Source organism: Phyllostomus discolor, chromosome 13 (assembly GCF_004126475.2).
Source record: "Phyllostomus discolor isolate MPI-MPIP mPhyDis1 chromosome 13, mPhyDis1.pri.v3, whole genome shotgun sequence".
Taxonomy (NCBI): domain Eukaryota; kingdom Metazoa; phylum Chordata; class Mammalia; order Chiroptera; family Phyllostomidae; genus Phyllostomus; species Phyllostomus discolor.
The window spans coordinates 6,516,800-6,530,208 of record NC_040915.2 but is presented as its reverse complement, the minus strand read 5'-3'; the positions used below and the strand labels follow the sequence as shown (position 1 = coordinate 6,530,208).

The following is a 13,409-nucleotide window of genomic DNA, read 5'->3' as shown; positions in this document are numbered from 1 at the left end:
TTCCTGTTCTGGACATTTCTTGTAAATGGAGTCATACAATACGTGGTCTTTTGTGACTGGCTTTTGTCACTGAGTATAATGTCTTCAAGGTCCATCCATGTTGTGTAGCACGTGCCAGTGCTCCGCCCCTCTTTATGGTGCAATAATCTAGCATTGCAGGGAAATGCATTTCATTTAGCCCCTCATAGGCTGAGAGAGTTTGGGTCGTTTCTACTTTCGGGCTGTATGAATGATGCTGTTATGACCTTTTGTGCATAAGATTTTGCATGGACATATGTTTTTATTTTTATTGTGCTTTTAGGATATATGTAGTAGAATCGCCGAGTCATGTGATAAGTCTACATTTAACCTTTTGAGAGACTCCCAGCTGTTTTTCTAAAGTGGCTGCACCATTTTACAATTCCAATAGCAAGGAAGGAGGGTTTCTTTTTTTAAATTTTTAAATATATTTTATTGATTATGCTATTACAGTTGTCCCATTCCCCCCTTCAGTCCCCTCCCCCCTGCACACCCCCTACACCCACATTCCCCCCTTCAGTTCATGTCCATGTGTCATAAGTTCTTGAGCTTCTACATTTCCCATACTATTCTTACCCTCCCCTTGTCCATTTTCTACCTACCATCTATGCTACTTATTTCCCCCCCTCTCCTCCTCCCACTCCCCTGTTGCTAACCCTCCATGTGATCTCCATTTCTGTGGTTCTGTTCCTGCTCTAGTTGTTTGCTTAGTTTGTTTTTGTTTTAGGTGTGGTTGTTAATAATTGTGAGTTTGCTGTCATTTTACTGTACATGTTTTTTATCTTTTTCTTAGATAAGTCCCTTTAACATTTCATATAATAAGGGCTTGGTGATGATGAACTCCTTGAACTTGACCTTATCTGAGAAGCACTTTATCTGCCCTTCCCTTCTAAATGAAAGCTTTGCTGGATAGAGCAACCTTGGATGTAGGTCCTTGGCTTTCATGACTTGGAATACTTCTTTCCAGCCTCTTCTTGCCTGCAAAGTCTTTTTTGAGAAATCAGCTGACAGTCTGATGGGAACTCCTTTGTAGGTTACTGTCTCCTTATCTCTTGCTGCTTCTAGGATTCTCTCCATTTTAATCTTGGGTAATGTAATTATGATGTGCCTTGGTGTGTTCCTCCTTGGGTTCAACTTCTTTGGGACTCTCTGAGCTTCCTGGACTTCCTGGAAGTCTACTTCCTTTGTCAGATTGGGGGAGTTTTCCTTGATTATTTTTTTCAAACAAGTTTTTGATTTCTTGCTCTTCCTCTTCCCCTTCTGGTACCCCTATAATTCGCATGTTGGAACCTTTAAAGATGTCCTGGAGGTTCTTAAGCCTCTCCTCATTTTTTTGAATTCCTGTTTCTTCATTCTTTTGTTTGGTTGTTTCTTTCTTCCTTCTGGTCCACTCCATTGATTTGAGTCCCAGTTTTCTTCCCATCACTATTGGTTCCCTGTGCATTTTCCTTCATTTCACTTAGCGTAGCTTTCAGTTTTTCATCTAATTTGTGACCAAATTCAACCAATTCTGTGAGCATTCTGATCACTAGTGCTTTGAACTATGCATTTGATAGGTTGGCTATCTGTTCATAGCTCAGTTGGATTTGTTCTGGAGCTTTGATCTATTTGATCATTTTTGTTTTGTCTTGTCGTGCCTGTTATGTATGAGGGGCGTAGCCTTAGGTGTTCATCAGGGCAGGGCCACCCAAGTTGCTGGGTTGTGACGCTATATGTGGGGGCAGGCTGTGAGAGGGAACAGTGGTGCCTGCTCTGCTCTCTGTTAGATATTGGTCCCTTCCGCCGCTTCCCCCAAGGAAACTGGGCCTTTCTGGTGCTGATTCCCGTGTGGGTGGGCTTGTGTACATTCTAGGACCCTGTGGGTGTCTCCAACAAACTCTCCAGTGAGTCTGGGAGTCTCTCCCTGCACCTCAATCCCCACAGGTATCCCCAATTGATGTGTTGAGGCTTTATTTCCCTGCGCTGGGACCCTGGGTTGCACAGTCTGTTTTGCTTCCCACCCTTGCCTAGTTTATGTGCGCACGAATGTGGGACTCCTGGGTAAGCCGGCTGCCTTGTGCAGTGCCTCGCTTCACAGTTGCTGCCTCGCTGGGTCTGCCTGTTGCCATCCTGCGCCTGGGGTCTGCCAGCCACCGCCTATATGCCCAAGGTCCGCCCGTTTCCATCTTGCGAGCCTGGTGTCACCATTTTTTGTGCCACGACCCCTCTCCACTCCGCCTACTGGTCTGGATGAATGTGTCTATTTTAACTCCTTGGTTGTCGGACTTCTATACAGTTCAATTTTCTGTCAGTTCTGGTTGTTATTCTGTTTCTAAATTATTGTTGTTCTTATTTTGGTTGTGCCAGGAGGCACAGTGTGTCTATCTACGCCTCCATCTTGGCCATAAGTCGAGGGTTTCAATTTCTCCCATTCCTACTGACATTTGTTATTGTCCTGTATGTCTTTAATTTTAACTGTCCCAGTGGGTGTCGAGAAGTACCTCACTGTGGTTTTGATTTGCATTTCCCTAATGATTAATAATATTGAGCATCTTTTGTGTTGACTCTGTTACTACAGAGAGTCAATTCTGTAGTGTTGCATTTGGAGAGTGTTGCCATCTTAACAATATTAAATCTTCTGCTTCCTGAACAAAACATGCGATCTCCTTCCATTTATTCGGGTCTTGAATATTTTTTTCAAACATGCTTCCAGAGCTGTTTTTTCAGAGCATATTTTATGTTTTTTTTAAAATTTATTTGTGAAGAACTTCCTTCAGTATTTTTTGTAAGGAAATACTGCAAACAAAAATTTCTCTCTGTTTTTGTTTATCTGGGAATATATTTCATTTTCAAAAGACTGTGTTGCTAGAGATGAGATTCTTGGTTAACATCATTGTTCTTTCAGCACTGTGAATATGTTATCCTATTCCACTGCCTTCTGGTCTCCATGGTTTCTGATGAGAAGTCAAATGTAAATATGGTTGGGGTTCCCTTGGATATGACAAATCATATTTTTCTTGCTGCTTAGAGAAGTTTCCCAGACTTCCAGTCAAGATGGAGGCAAGAAAGGTAGACATGCTTCACCTCTTCACGCAACCAGAGACAGAATTATAGCCAGATCTCAAAAACACACAGAACCGTCAGAAAATCAAGCTATATGGAAATCCAACTAAGGATTTAAAGAAGCCACATCCATCTAGATAGGAAGGTCGGGGCTGTGGAGATGGGACAGAGAGGCAGAGGCAATGGCTGTGGATTGGGAGGGTCCCACATTCATGTGTAATGGATAAAATTCAGGAGGAACACCTTGGGAACGAGGGAGCCCAGCCCCGACCCAGACCGCACAGCCCAGGGTTCCAGAGCTGGGAAAATAAATCCCCCTTACCCCTGGCTATAAAACCAGTGGGGGTTGAAGCAGTAGAAGAAACTGCCAGATTTTGAAGCTTAAACAGCCCTGCACAGATTTAGAACTATGCAAATCTCAGGGCAGCAGCTGGAAGGGCACCAATCACGTATGGGAGGCAGGTGAAGTGACTGGAAATGGGGTAAGTGCCGGGCAAACCTCCAGAAGTCAGGCAGCAGCATTGTCCCCTCTCCCAGCCCCCACCCTCCCTCCCCCAATACAGAGCCACAAAGCAGTGAAGTCGGTTGCCCTGCCCTGGCGATTATCTAAGTCTCTGCTCTACACAAATGCAGGGAGGCTGCCAAATTGAGAACACACACACATACACACACACACACACACATTCCAAATGAAAGAACAGACCAAAACCCCAGAAAAAGATCTAAACAAAATGGAGATAGCCTATCTAACCTGATCCTCTAATCTCCTGGCTGCATTCACCAAGAGTTAAGCCTCTGCACCTTGGAGCTCAGGAGATTGAGGTGGGCTAAACCTGAAAATGTTCTCAGTATCTTTCTTCATATTAGAGGTAAATAAAAAGCAACCAGAGGTGGAGAGGCCTCAGAGAAGGGTTCTGTGGTCATTGGGAGGCTTGCCCAAAGCAAGGACCCAGGAAGTTTGAGTGGGAAGGCAGGGGTGGGGGTGGAGCGCCTGAGGGAAAGAGAAGGGGCACTCAGGGACTTGGCTACTTCCAGCCCAACGTGGAGCACATCACGGCTCTCCCAGGCTCCACTCTGGAAATGTGAGCAAATGGAATGGGGCCTGTGCCACTGTGAGCCTTCCCTACAGTCTGGCAGACACAGAGCAGGAACCACTAGCCTTGGGCTGTCTGTGCCAAGTGCTAGGGCGTGTGAGTCAATCCAGCCTCTCCCCAGAGCCTCCCTTCTCTGCGCACCATCTCTGTTCCACACGGGGATCCTTGCGTTTCTCTGGGGCTCTAGAAACATGCTTGCCACCCCACCAAGGTTTCAGACAACAAGGCAGGCCTGCTTGAGCCCTGAATATAAATCTAGTCTGGCCTATCCCAGGGGAGAGACTTCAGTCCTTTCAGGGGCCTGAAGCATTTGCTGCTGCTCTGATCAGCTCTGCCAAAGCCTTGTTTTTGACAACACGCCGCCCCACCTCCTAGATTGTGTGAGGTTTCGGCTGCCCACCACGAGGGGCAGACATAGTCTGTTTATTCAGAAACTTGGCAGGAGGTGTGGATGAAACAGCCTCTGGACAAAAGCATGTTCGGAGATCGTGGTGGCCATTGTCAGAGGAACATAGTTGAGAGGCCACAAGCAGATTGTTTGGGGTGTGACCGTTGTCAAACAACAGGGAAGCACATTCAGGGCAGAGCTAGGGACTGCCCCTGAGTCTCCTTTATTTGTTCTCCGGCAAGCTCTTTCTGAAGCACCAGCTGGAAATAAAAGTCTTGCTGGTGTTGGCTGGAGGCACAGGCCCCCACACCTCATCCCCTTTGGAATCTGCCAGAAGGCAGGTCTGAGTGAGAACTTGGTGAATATGCAGGCTATCTTGATAGTAAAGCTGTCTGTCGGTCTCCACAATGGCTAGCAGTATCTCAAGGCAGCCTGCCTGCATGATGGAAAGAAAACTTCCTAAACCTGCTTACCACTCAAAGTGTCCATCTTTGCCAGAGCCCAGCCAGGCCCAGCCAGGCCCCAGGGGAGGGACGTCTCTGTGTGCTGCCAAATGCACTCGGTGCCAGACGTCAGGCTCAGTCTGTCTCGTCCTCCCCTCCTTTGTTGCTCTCAGTGACTCCGGTAAGCGTCCTGTGAGCAGAGATGATGCCTCCACATTCCCACCTCCTGACTTTGGACTGCGGGTGGAAATCTGTGTCCTGCTCTGTCAATGCCCTGACCCCAGGTCCCAGGAAAGACATACAAGGCTAGTGCCTCTGAAGGTCTAGGCCCTTTGCTGGAGATTCTATCACGCTTGAAGGTACAACCACCAGCCGCTCCACCCACGGGTTTCTAGAGGAAGCACCCAGTTGCTGGAAAGGTTACAAGTCTGTCTGGTGAGGAAGCAGCCCTGCCTCAGGCCACCGGTGGCTTGCCACAGAAGGGTGGTTCTTACTGAAACCAGGCTCTGCCAGAGCCTCTGGGGCATGGGGCCTGGCTCAGAGGTGACTGCCTCATTTTCCCAGCCCTCGGACTAAAGAGGATCCACAGAAAAAGAGGATATGTGTGAGGCAGAGGCCAGCCCACGATTAGACCCTGGCCAGAAGCTAGGCTCACCCCCACTGCTCAGCCTGCGGCCCTTCTCAGGCATCTAGTCCTGGAGAGCAGGGCCCTCCCTGCTGCTTCAGCCTCAGGCCAGAGACCTCTGAGCTTCCTCACACATAGGGCTTGGCTCTCTGGGCGCATAACACTGAAGGGCTTTGTAGAGGGTACTGCCCATGGAGACGGCCCTCGCTGCTGCTGTAGGTCTCAGTGAGAAGGACTCCAACGTGTGACAATCTGAGACGCTCGGGCCCCTTGCTTCCCCCAAAAGAAGCTTCAGTCTCAGTCTGCTGGGCCAGATTCCACACGCTCCTGTTGTTTCTGCTCCTGCGGTGACTGGCACGCCTCGCCCTGGGGCCACACACAGTCCTCCTCTAGCCCTGGCTCGGGAGACGGGTGAAGGACCCTAGCCTGACTTTTACACTCTTTATCTTGAACGTGAGGAACAATTTGGGTCAAGCTGGCACCACTGAGGCAACAGAATGAATGAGAGTATTATTATAACTCACAGAACAACATAAATATGCGTGAATCTATACTGATATAAAGTAATAACTGTACAGATAAATGCCACATGGGAGTGAAGGGGAAGTTCTTCTTTGCAGGTCCCGATTGATATATTGGAAGGGATACAAAAGATACAAAAATTACCACTAGGCAAGCACTGCAGAAATAGCGGTTTTAGTTCAAGTCCTGTGAGGGATGCTATAATCAGTGGGTGAAAGTCTGAGGAGAAACAGGAGATACTTTGTACAGCCTCAGAGTATCTCCCCTGAGATATTTACTAATGATAAAGGGGAAAACAGTAGCTGAACAGTGGAGAACCCCAGCAGACACCGAAGTAACCAAGTGACCATGAGGCAGGAGACAGCATAGGAAGAACTCTGAGACTGCAATACTGTTACTGGCCAGCATTTAGTGCCCTGGTTGCCAGGAAATGCCTTTTACCAATTAGGTAGAATAAACAGTAAACTGAGGCAAGGAGGAGGGAGGAGATACATCTCACATGCTAACTCAGAGGTCCTGAGCCTGGTCTGATGATACTGCCAGGTGTTCCAACATCACAAGGAACACTATGTTAGCAAGAAAGAAGGGAAGTCCTTGAAATTCTGTGTAGTGTTTCCACAGTCTGGGACAGAAAGCCTTGAAACTGTGCTTTCATTCCAAGGCCTGAATGCAGGAGATGGTTGGTGCCTAATGAAAGAGCCCATAAAACAATTTTGGTGAATTGCCTATCTCTGATCACCATCTGTTTTACGAGGGAGTCCCTGATGCATACAGAAAGAGCCCATAAATAACTTTGGAAAGTGCCCCAATTTTAATTAACTGCCTCCTGTCACATATTTGTTTTACAGCAAGATGAACGAATGGACTCTGGAGCAAGATAAGGATTTGGGGTAACAGGCCCCCACACATACCTGAGTTTGGGTAGTCACATTCCCCCCAGGAAAGCGGGCACCACATTTACGTGTTAATCAACATGTAACTTTTTTCCTTCCCATCCTACCAACTATATACGTCCTCAGAACAAAGGACTTGCTCTCTCTTAGGGGCTCTGGGTGCTCTTGGCTCTTGGGCCACAGGGCCTCTGGCCACCTGGCCTCAGGCTGCCCGGAGCTTGCGACCCTGGTCTCCAGCCGCTCTTCTTTTGTCACCCTGCTTTGCCCTGAAACTTTGCGTTTCACCCCCTACTGTACCCAGTCCTGTTCTCTTCCATGGGAATGGGCCACTATTAAACTGATTACATGCTAATAGCTTTGTTGATCTGTAATTCTTTACATGCATCAGCAAGAAGAACCAGGTGTCTCCTGTCAACAACCAGAGTTAGCATCACCAGGAATAAACCATGTTGCTATCATGTACCCGCTGCTGTGATGTCCTAAAGAAACACCCCTTCTATGGTATTCTTACCAAAACACTCAGAAACTCAATCTTATCATGAGACAAACCACACAAATCCAAACTGAGGGACACTCCTCAGAATAACTGATAGGTTCATAGAAAGTGTCAAGGCCATGAAACATGAGAAAATCCAGAGGAATCACCCCAGATTGGAGACTAAAGAGCCATTACAACCCAACACGGTATAAAACCCGGGACTGGATCCTAATACAGAAAAAGGACATTAGTGGGAAAACTGCTGAAATTTGAACAAGATCCAAAATTTAGTTAATGATATTGTAACCAATGTTAATTTCCTAATTTGAATAAATGAATTATGGTTATGTCAATTGTGACCATTACAGGAACCTGCGTGGAGGGTTCATGTGAATTCTTACTATTTCCACTAAATCAAAAATGACTTCAAAATAAAGTTTAACAGAATGTAATTCTTACTGCACAGGACGAGTAAATCAAACTTCCCCAGCCCCCAGAAAGAAACCACCATGGACACACAGAGGCAGATGCATCCGCTGGGCCAGTGTGCCACCTCTCACCTACCCACTCGTCCACTGATGGGCCCTTGGGTTACGCCCACTTATTGGCTATTTTGAATAATGTTGTAATGGCCACGGGTATACAAATATCTCTTCAAGTCCCTGCTGTCAATTCTTTCTGCATGTATACCAAGAAGTGGTATTACTGGATCATATGGTAACCCTATTTTTAATTTTTGAGGAACTGCCATCTGCATTCCACAGTGCCTGCACCAGTCTGCATTCCACCAGCAGTGCTCAAGGGTTCCAGTTCCTTCACATCCTGCCGGCACTTATTTTCTGTGTTTTTAAAAATAACAGCTAGCCATCCTAATGGGTAGGAGGTGATATCTCGTTGTGGTTTCGATTTGCCTTTGTATTCCCCTAATACGCAGTGGCGTTGAGCACCTTTTCACACACCTGCATCTGCTCATACAGGTGAGGAAAGTGAGGCTTTGAGCAGTGACGTGGCAGGCTGAAGTCCGCCAGGTGCTTAGCGCCAGCGTCAGAACGGATGCTCCACAGCTCCTCCTGTGCCACCAACTCCCTGGGGAGAGTCACCCACGCTAGTCACCCTGGGGCCTCTCCCACCTTGCTCCCAAACACCACCTGCCTTTTATTTGGCTCCTACCACTCAAAAAGGAAGCAAGGAAGGGAAAGGCTGATGAGAAAAAACAAAACCCTTGTGTGTGTGTGTGTGTGGTGAAGTGCATCCCCACAGCAGGGCACAACAGAGCAGCTATGGACTTGGACCAGTGGCTACCTACCCCTGACACCTGAGGTGGACAAAACCAGCAAGGAAGGGCAAAGAGACTGACTGACGCAGCTGTCAGGGAGGGCTGCAGCCAGTGGGGCCAGCTCCAGCTTAGCCACTGACGACACTTTCAGAAACTGAGGTGGGATGAGCTGGCTCTCAGCTGTAGGTGGCCCTGGGCCAGGCTGGGGGAAGGGGGTGGGCAAGCGCTAGGAGGCCCTCCTCAGGGATCAAAGCCAGAGAAGCAAGGCCAGCTCAGGGCCCAAGCGAGGCATGGCACCGATGCCAGTGGGAGGCTGTGGTTGTCCCTAGGCTGAGCCCACTTTGCACAGGTCCTATAGATTCCACAGCCACTGCTCCTGGCTGGCCACCAGTCTCTTCCCAGGCAACTCCCACGGCTTCCTCACTAATCTTCTCGCTTTTCATAGTAGCTACAGTGAGCTCTTTCTAAAAACACTAATCTGGACATGTTACCCCTCGTGTAGAACCCTTACTATTCTCAGGAAAAGTCAACATCTCTACATTCCTACAAGACCCACTGTGAACTGCCCTCTGTAGGCATTTCTGGCTTCACCTGTCACCCTCTGAGCTCCAGCCACCTTGGTCTAAGGAATTCCACTCCTGGAATCTGTCATGTTCATTGCCTGGATAAGCCCTGCTCATATTTCCAGTCTCAGCTCCAATTTTATCCTTCCCCTCCCCCTTCTTGGAGTATTTCTTCACCCTGTTATCCCCACAGAGAGGGTAATATTTTTGCCCCAGGTCACACAGCAAGCCAGTCAGAATTCGAATTCAGGCTCCAGGACCCTGTTACTACCCAAGGTTGATGTTAGCCCTCTCTGGAACATGGCTGGCATCCCCCATGGGCCTCTGAGCTTTGAGATGCCTAAGCCTGGTGCTCAGAACAAAGCCAGCCCAATGCCTGAGGATTGCCACATTGTGCTGAGGGAAGGGGATAAACAGAGGCCACCCTCACGATTTTCTTGGGAGGAACATAGAGCAGAGGAGGGGCCAGAAGCTGGGGAATCCTACCTGCAGGATTGGTAGCAGGAAACTAGTCTGTGAGGATGCCCTTCTCAGAAGGAAGTGTGCCCCTGACCCAGCAACTCCTGGCTCTTACCAGATGCAAGGCAGGAAATGAAGGGGGTGAGGTATGTGTGTATCTGGACTTCTGGAACTTGGAAAACCTGCCACCAAATCACTTAGGATGCTAAGGAGCTAATGGCATAGGCTGGATCCCTTGTCCATCACCGGGCCCTGTGCTCAGGGGTGTCCATGTGTCTGTCTCTTCACGTGTGCCTTGGGACCACGGTTACTCCCCTCTGACTCCCTGCACTGAGCTGGCATCAGCAGGACCTTTGCTCCTTTCCAGAGAAACTGGAGACTCCAGACAGGGCCCCAAGCCTCACCACAGGCATATGGCAGAGCAGTAGGCCCCTGATGCATCCAGAAGCCCGTGGCCAGGAACCAGCAGACCTGCCCCTTTGTGTCTGCACATGGGCTCAGCGGCGTCCCCTACACCCCTCCTCCTGCCTATGGCAGAGCTTGACTCAGCCTGCACATCTGGAAAGCCTGGGGCTGGGCCTGCCTAGGACAGCATCTTGAGAAACAACTTCATCTGTTGTGAAACTCTGAAAGGAAAAGACCGTTGGCGATAATACTCCCTTCTCCATCCTCTCCATGCTAGACAGAGAGATCAAGAATGAGCTTAATGTGAACCCTGTTCTCTTGGGCTGCACACCTGTGTTAGAAGCATAACCCAGTGGCGGGCCAGCCAGAGTGGGAGGTCTCGAGAGGGACTGACACAGGCCGAGGGCTGCTCACACACCCACCTCCGTCACGATGGTGGACTGGTAGACATCCTGGCTGAACTCCCAGCCATCCAGGCAGCTCTCCTGCTCCAGCTGCTCCAAGTCCACATCGCGCACCGGCTCCAGCCCCAGCGCCGAGAAGTTGGCGATCGCCGCGAGTCGGTAGCGCCGGCAGTTGTGAGGCACCAGACGGCCGTCCTGCAGCCGCAGAGGGATACTGTGGTTGCGCCAGGCGCTGCTCAGGTTCGCGCTGTCCGGCACCCGGCAGCGGTGCTCCGGGGTCCCCGCCAGGAACACGACTGACATACCGTTGAAGCCGTTGGGGATGATGCTGGCGCTGAGGAGGAAGAAGACCAGGCGCTGGAAGGGCCCCCACTCGCCCAGGAAGGCGGTCACCTCGTCGTAGTCCCGCATGCTTCCCGCTGCCGCCGCTCGGCAGCTTGCAACAGGGGGCGACGATAAGAGCGTTCCCCGGCGCACGTTGCGCAGCCGAGGGCGTTACCCGAGCGCGTCAGAGCGTTCTGGGGGAGGCCGGCTGCGGAAACCGGGACAAGCCGCGGGGTCGCTCCGGGAAACGTGCTGCGGGCTTGGGACCGTTCGCGGGATCGGGACGCAAAGCTGGAAGCCGACGCAGAAACTCGGGACCACACCCCCTTCGCGGCTGGGGCTCGGCAGGGGAGGGCAGCAGAGGGCGTCCCGGACCGCCGGGGTGGGGCTCCGGGGCGGGCTCCGCCTCGGGTCCCGGCTTCCCGCCGCCCAAGACCCCACTGGGGACTCTTCAGGGCCTTGGAGCACAGCGAGGCCACCTGCGAATGGAGGAGGAAGCTCGGCTCCAGAGCCCTCCGCGTCCCTCGCTACCCCGAGGAGCTGAGCAACCCGACCCAGGCCTCGGAGCCGGACCTCACTGGGGAGAGCGGGCGAAAGGGAGGGGCCGGGGCTGGAGAGCAAAGTCTTTGAGAGGTCGGCTCGCGGCCCTCACCGTCGGCCTCTGCCCCTTGCCCCGGGGCATGGGTCTCTCCGCGGTCCCTTCCAATCCCGAGTGGGAGCTCTGCTGGCCTCCAGCGGGCGGGACGCGGACTTGAGTCAACCGGTGCTCCGGGGAAACCTGTGCGGGGACAGCGCGCCCTCTCCTCTGGCACGGGCGCCGCGCTAGTGTCCGGCGCCAGCTGACAGGGCGCCCACTCCCCAGCAGTGCCAGCTGGGTTTGGTCGCCAGCCGGCGGCACCCGGGGAAGCGCCTACGGGACAGCCCGGAGCCTCACCTTGAAAAAGGGAAAACAGGTCCGGAGCCCGGAAGAGATGGGCAAGGTCACATTGCGTCAGAGAGTGACTGGGACGAAGGGAGGTCGGGGGCAAGGGTCATCCCAGGGTCTCTAGACAATTCAATGCGGAGCCTGGCCCACTGTGAGAGCATTTAATGGAGACGTTGCTGTCACTATTCCTGAATTCTGCTTTTGATCCCTATGGGACAGCTGCCAGAGCCTTCTGGGACTGGAAGGCCTCCCGTAGGCAGAATGGACCGCCCCCAGTCCAGGAACTGGGAAGAAGGGAGCAAGAGCAGATCCAGTCTGGCGCCCAGATCGAGCTGGGTAACCAGAGCAAGGACCACACACAACTGCTCAGCGTCCAGGCCTAAGGCCCCTCTGCTGTTGTGTGAGCTAGCCTGCCTGGCGCTGCCCATGGCGTCCTGACGCCCACGAACTTGACAGGCTGAAGGGGGCACCTTTTTGGAGATTTTGTACAAGTGTGTTTGCTTCTCCAAGCCCTGGTTAAGAGGCCCAGGGACATTTCCGCCCCATTTTTTGTAGCCTTCTCTTAGCCTGGCATCCCACTCCCTTGGCACCTCAGTGTAACTGTTGGTATTATTGCAGACAGCTCATTGTCAGGCCATACGTCCTGATATACCAGGACAGCTCTGATTAATCCAGTGCAATTATTAAAGCACTTCCCTTTACTTTTAAAAGTATCCTTCATATATATACACACATATATGGTATATATACTATATATAGTATGTATGTATATGTATATATATTAGGTCCTCAAATAACATTTCATTCAATGCCACTTTGTTATAATGTTGATGAGGGAAAAAAGTCAATTCCCAGCCCAGGCCACTGTGTGTGTGGTGTTTTCACGTCTGCCTAGGTCTGCATGAGTTTTCTCCAGGTCCTCTGGCTTCCTCCCACATCCCGAAGATGGGTGTGTAAAGTGCATACACGTGCCTCAGTCACCCCAGTCTGAGTGTGTGTGTGTACATGTGTGCGTGGCCCTGTGACGGAAGGTGTCCGCATCCTGAGCTTCTGGGATAGTCTCTGGCCACTCATGACCCTGACCTGGAAGAAGTGGGTTGGAAAATAACGCTTACTTGTTTTCACTAATCTTTCTTAGGCATATGTATAACTTGCATTTACCTCCATGTTTACTATTAGAAGTGTTTGGGTCTTTTTTTTAGAAGTTTGGTGTTGTTTTTGTAGCCAGAGATATGTTGTGGGAAGTTAACTCTTGTTTATATCAATTAGCCTATGGTAAAGCTGGTTTCTTTACATGTGGTTTTGCTTAAAGTCAAAGTTTCCAAGAACCTATCAATGACAGTAAGTGAGTACTTACCATCATGTGGCCACTACCTTACTTAGCTATTTAGCTTGGATTTCATCCCTTCTCTCTCCCCCACTAAAAAAGCAAAACTTGAAACAAGAACTTATGTGGAGGTAGTTGATCCTGAGTAGTAACCCTAGGGAAAGGGGCGAGGGCCGGGGGGAGCAAAGAGGGAAGGAGTCAAGGCCAACACATACGATGCCGT

General features: G+C 50.5%; 1 protein-coding gene across 2 annotated transcripts in view; it reads right to left on the bottom strand.

Annotated features, from left to right (window-relative positions):
• SLC22A4 (solute carrier family 22 member 4) overlaps positions 1 to 12,161 on the bottom strand; it is a 40,981-nt gene extending 28,820 nt beyond the window's left edge. For both annotated transcript variants that reach the window (XM_028529062.2, XM_036014296.1), the window contains exon 1: positions 10,629 to 12,161. In XM_028529062.2, coding sequence (XP_028384863.1) covers positions 10,629 to 11,021 — 393 coding nt within the window. In that variant the 5' untranslated portion in view covers positions 11,022 to 12,161. The remainder of the gene's footprint in view (positions 1 to 10,628) is intronic.
• Positions 12,162 to 13,409: the final 1,248 nt, after the last annotated feature.